This window comes from Centruroides sculpturatus, unplaced genomic scaffold (assembly GCF_000671375.1).
Source record: "Centruroides sculpturatus isolate CEXI.00-Female unplaced genomic scaffold, Cexi_2.0 scaffold1078, whole genome shotgun sequence".
Classification (NCBI taxonomy): Eukaryota; Metazoa; Arthropoda; class Arachnida; order Scorpiones; family Buthidae; genus Centruroides; species Centruroides sculpturatus.
Window position 1 is genome coordinate 8,889 of NW_019385369.1, and position 6,134 is coordinate 15,022.

Sequence of the window (6,134 nt, forward strand, 5' to 3'; positions counted from 1 at the left end):
AATTTTTATTCACTGCTTTTTGCTTTCTTTCCTTCACTTCCACCAGCACTTTCACTGGATAGAGGTCACTTGGTAAAATATCTATTCAAAGAGGTTTGGCTTTGCCTACTTTTTAAAATGTTTCTAAAATGACTTAGGCAAATGTCATTATTCAGAGCAGCAATATGGCCAGTGTGAACCTTTTTGGGATGTTTCTTTTCAATAAAATCAGTCACTTTCTGATAATACCTCGAGATTTCCTTTATCAAGCAAGATCCTTCCACAACAAAGCAAACAGGCGGACTGAGACCGATGAACAGAAGTGAATAAAAAATGGCGCTGTGAACTAATGTAACATCGTATAGTGAGTTTTTGTTCATATTGTGGAACAAAAATATGTTCGAATTTCGTGTTGTATCCTGAAAATTTTGTATGCTGGGGCGTTCGTATCCTGAGGTACCATTGTATTTTTATCAATGTTGAATTAAAACTGCTTTATGCATATAATGAGTTAGTAGCAGACTCATCCAGAGTTGCTGTTTGTGTTTTAGCAAAATCTGCTTCTTGTTTGTCCAAGAATACCTTGTATCCTTAGCCTAAAACTCTCTACTTGTATTCACTACATGACAAACTGTCTAACCTTGATTCTGCATAAAACAATACTATATGATCCAACAAATTCTTTTGGATATTTTAATTAATAACATTGTATGCAGAATCAAAGATTAGACATTTTGTCATGTAGTAAGTTTTCAGACTGTTGTATTTGTGTTTAAATTCAATCCAATCTCATTTCAGTTTTCATGCTCATAGGTATTTTCTCTATCATTCATATCTGTTAATCATTCAATATCATTCATATCAGCTCTCGTTACATTGTGATGCATATAATATAAACATATGTCGATTTCTATTACAAGTCAGTCTCGCTAATAATAGAAAATGTAGTTTAAATATGGTACTTACCAACTGTATTATATAGATTGAAATATTGAGAAATAAAGAACAGATAGATTATGAAGATGCAAATAACTGAGAATGCTTAATTGGAAGAATGGGATAGTGTTGAAAGATAGTCAGTATAGGTCTAATTGATATAAATAATAAATGGAAGAAAAAGATATTTAGATGGTTAGATCATATTGTGAAAAGAGAAGAGACAAAAATTAGCAAAAGAAAGTTAAAAATTTAATTATAATAATTAAGAGAAGTAGAAATAGGATAAAAACTCTGACAGATAGTAGTTAGGAAAGGTATACTAGAGTTAGGGATGGAGGAGAAGAGTAACTAGTTATACAATAGACTGGATATCAAAACTAATCTTAAAGTTAAAATATTAAAATTCAATTTACTTAAACAGGACAATGAAGGGATGATGATAATTTATTTTTATTGATAGATATTTTTATTTATAAAGGTGTAATTTTCTATTTTCTTTTATTTTTTATGAATAACTTTTTGAATTCAAATTCTTAAAATAGTAAATTTGTTTTATTTCTTTTTAGAATATACAATATATATACAGTAGAGCATCGATTATCCGACTCAATTGGGGAGTCCGATGTGATGGTTAATCAGGGGTCGGTTAATCGATGCTCTACTGTATTTCAATAATGAATCTTCTATAGCAGTCATGGCCAACTTATAATGGGAAGTGATTGACTTTTATGAGTCAAAAGCACCAGTAATTTACTCTACATTTTTGTTTCATGAAAATTTAATAATCTATCCTAATGAAATTATTTTGCAAAGTATAGTTGTTTTCATATACTGCACAATAATTAATGTTTCAGATTATCTCCTTTTGGTAAAGACACTAAGATATAAATTAATGAAACCATTTTTTTTCCATTACAACAAAATATTGTATTTCTTTTGTCACAGAAAATATAAGTTTTGCTTCTCTTTGGTACACTCATTTTGCACTGAACTGAATTGTTTATGGTACAATAAAACAATTTTTAAAATAATGACATATCTTGCTAACAATGACCATTGAACACTTCTTCCTGTCCATCTCAGAGCATGGATGGGCAATCTTTTTCTATGTAAGGGCTGCATTTCAAAACTTTTGAACTGATGTGGGCCAAGACCATACAAGACAAAAGGAGAGAAAAAAATGTTGGTAAATCACAATTATTTATTCATATATAATTATAAATTAGCATAGGTATACTTAATTTAGCTTCTGGAACTGATGTAAATATATCAGAAATATTTGGTTAAATATTAATTGCTGCTAGCGTTAAATTAGTTTCGATGTGTCTGTTAGCCAGTTTTTTGTTTTAATTTTTACTAAATTCATTGTGGAAAAACTATTCGCATACATAAGTTGTAGAAAATAACTTTTGAATTTTTGCTGCATACTTCCTTAAGCTGGGAAATTGATATATTTATTCATATTTTACACGGACTGAAAAAAATATTGCTGCGGGTTGCCCATCTCTGTCATAGAGCACAGCATTACCAGTCCATAGAGAATAGTTAAAAATTTCTGTGAAAAAAATGGATTTAATATTTCCATTAAAAATATGTTTTTTTGCATTTTCACAAGCCATATTGTCTGTGATCATCGAAGATGATGCAGTAATCGACTAGTTGATCACAATCAACTTTACCTGTTCTATAGCTAACTTGGACAGAGTGAAAAATTTTGTCTAAAAGATTGTTTGGCAGTTTGGTTAATCACTTTTGTTAAACTTAAGAAATCTGACACCATGCTAAAAAATAAACCAAAATAACTGTTCAGTTTATAAAGCTGATATTTTTTAAAAGAAATTTATTTTATTGCAGTTGTTTAGTTTATTATTAAACATTGGGTTTTGAGATGTTTATATGTAAAATTTATTTTAGTCAATTACATCCTCAGTTTACAACAACTGAATCAATTGACTAGAATGATGTAGAACACATTTGAATACAATCTGTACACATTTGTATATAATAGAATTTTTTAAATTATAATATTCAGAATAATAATTGCTCTGTAACTAATTTTTCAATTGAATTATTGTAAACTGAAGATATTTGATGAAAAATGCTTCTTTTATTGAAAGTGTTGCTTTCTAAACTAAACAATTATTAGTTAATCTGTTCATTTGATTAGTGAAGTTTATCAAGTTGTTTGTATATGTTATATTAGTTAATCATTTGATACAGGTTGTATTTATAGATATTGTTATAAGTTATGTAAAATTATAAAAATTAACTGTCCTAAAACATAAGTTAAAAATAAAATATAAAACATAAATTATAAAACTTTGCTTATTGTAATCAGTTTTGGCTATAATGATCAGGTAAATAGTAGTTTTGAGCTAACTTTTTACATTATCAGCCTTAAAATGTGGCTGGCAATGTGCAATCACTATTAGGTATCAGCTATTATTAGTCTTAGCATTTTAAATGTTAATTGTTTTAATTGTTATTTGATTAAAGTATAGTCTTTTAAATTGCTAGGGTTTCTTGCTTCTATTATACACAGGTTTGTAAAGATGGTACTGCAAGAAATAATACACAAACAATACCGGATGAATTACTATATATTAATAATTATAATTAATAAATTGTCAAGTGAAATGGTTTTAATTGTTTCAATGTATCTTTTTAATGTCAGAATTAATAAAATCAGAATTTCTATTAATTGTCTTATTTACTTACCTCTGTTATCATCATCAGTATAAACATGTCCCAAATTAATTAAACAAGCAGATTTTACTGTATTAACATAGTCTCTCTTACTATATCTTATCTCAAAGAATTAAGTCTATGTTTGTATTTAAATTGAATTTAAAGTTTGATTTTATATATTCAATACAAGTTAACTATAGATTATAAATGTATTTTTCAGTTAGCCAAAACATCTCCTTTATTAAGCAAGATGGCTGATATTTATATAGTTGAAGTTGAAGATGTTCCTGTATATACACATTATTTTGATATCACTTTAATACCAGCTACAGTATTTTTTTTCAATGGACAGCATATTAAAGTTGATTATGGGTAAATGTATCATTTTTATATTATATATGTAGTAATTATTTTTAATATAATGTCAATATAAATAATTTATAAATCAATTTATATTTAAATATTTTAAATTATTTCAGGACACAAGATCATACAAAATTTATAGGATGTTTTCAAGAAAAACAAGATTTTATTGATTTAATAGAGGTTATTTATAGAGGTGCAATGCAAGGGAAGTTGATGATAAACTCGCCCATTGATCGAACAAAAATACCAAAATTTGACCTTTTATATAAAGATATATGAAATTTCAAGATGACGATGATGAAATATAAAGATTTATATAATGATGATTTACGATAATGAGGTTAGTCTTTGTAATAATTTAAAATTTTATAATAATAATACAGAATTTATAAAAATTTAACAAATATAAATAGTAACTTTATATTTTGTAATAGTAATAACAATAAAGTCTGTGTAAATATGAATCATAAGGTACTGAATTATTTTTTCTGTTTTGAATAGTTTTAGTATTTGTTTTTCTTCTTTTTATCTTTAAACTACATCATATAAATGTCAGAGTTATGTTCTTTTTATAGTAAAATCACTTTTATATGCATAAAAAGTTTTATTACTAGGTTTAAACGTAATTAATCAAAAGTGATTTCAAGTAAAGATAGAAGTATCAAATGTGAAAATTGAGAACTATTCATTTGATAAAGTGGCTGGAACAATAAGTATAAATATAGAAAATGTACAAAAAACAAAGTGAGAAGACACTTTTTAAAGCATTTGTAAAGTAAATTTATTGACTTTCTAAATTTATTTGATTGCAAAATGTTTTTGTTGTTCAAGAACTTGTTTTAGGTATGTTGATAGTTCTCAGAAAAATTAGCCTACATGACAGCAAACAAGACAATTCAATTATTAAGAACTTGCATCTCACTCTCCTGTCAGAAATTCTAATTGCATTAAATACAATAATACAGAGACTAAGTTGTTCTGTGGACTGCCATCTTGTGGAATTTTAATACTTTAATTAATTGTTTACTTCAATCTCTGTAATTATTAACATGTTAATCAACTTTTTTCTGAATACTTTGTACTAGTTAGTTACTAACTACTCCACAGAAGACAAATTTGCAGTACTGCATTCATTGTCTCACAGTAACAGTGAGAAATTGTCACATGTCTTTTGGCCCTGAAATTGGAAAAAATAAAGCAATTTTACTGTTGCAAATGTGTATCATAATCTATAAATAATTCTATATGTACAATTAGTCCTTTCAAGTTATTAGTCCTTATATGTACAAGTTATTAGTTTATTATATCTTAAAATTATGTAGAGGGACCTTCAATCTTTTGTGCTTGGAGTCCTGGAAAGTCTTAATCCATCAGTGTTACCTTATATTCATTGATTTCAAAAAATTACATTTGGTGCCTGTTCTTAAGAACTTGATTCTCCAAAACTCATTTGATTCATGAAGGAGTGTCTCGACTGTCGAAGGTGTTGGCGCGATAATCTCAAGAGAAGAGTTGATACAACATTGTGTGATAATGATTCGCTCTTGGAGGAAAATGCTACCTCAATTTAAGTGGAAGTATAACAAATGTCTTTCTCTGCTAGTAATATTATACCTATTGCTTATTTCTGGTATAGAACCTAACCCAGGACCTTTGCCTAGATCTCCTCAACGTGGCGGCCACACAGATATGCAAAAGAAGGGGCGTGGGAGGCCGCGCAGTGTCATTCCTAAAGCTACAGAAAAAATAAGAATATCTGGAACTAATTCCAGTCAAGAAATTCTGCTTGAAGAACAGGAGTATGATAGAGAGGAATTAAACGATGGGAGAACTCCAAAAATACAAGACTACTTTCATACTGTACAAGGAGCAGACACTCCAACAGCAGAAGAACAAAAATATTCGCTGAAATCCATATACGATTTGATTCAAGAAAAATTCAATCAATTAAACACCGAGTTACAAAATATCAAATCAGAAGTTAATTATCTGAAAGAAGAAAACAGAGTTTACCAATTGGAATCCAAAAGAGTAGCACAAGAATTGGAAGAAATGGATTCAATAATTAAGGATAATTCCCACACAAAAGGTGAGCTAGAATTTGAAATAGATCAATTATTAAATGAAAAAACGAACAAAAATATAGTAATTATTAATTTTCC

At 27.9% G+C, this 6,134-nt stretch overlaps 1 protein-coding gene across 1 annotated transcript in view; it reads left to right on the forward strand.

The window, feature by feature from the left end:
• Positions 1 to 4,332, forward strand: part of LOC111638224 (thioredoxin-like protein 4B) — an 8,602-nt gene extending 4,270 nt beyond the window's left edge. Inside the window, exons 3-4 of the mRNA XM_023383886.1 lie at positions 3,827 to 3,978; positions 4,086 to 4,332. Of these exons, the coding sequence (XP_023239654.1) occupies positions 3,827 to 3,978; positions 4,086 to 4,251 (318 nt within the window). The 3' untranslated portion in view covers positions 4,252 to 4,332. The remainder of the gene's footprint in view (positions 1 to 3,826; positions 3,979 to 4,085) is intronic.
• The last annotated feature ends 1,802 nt before the right edge of the window (positions 4,333 to 6,134 follow it).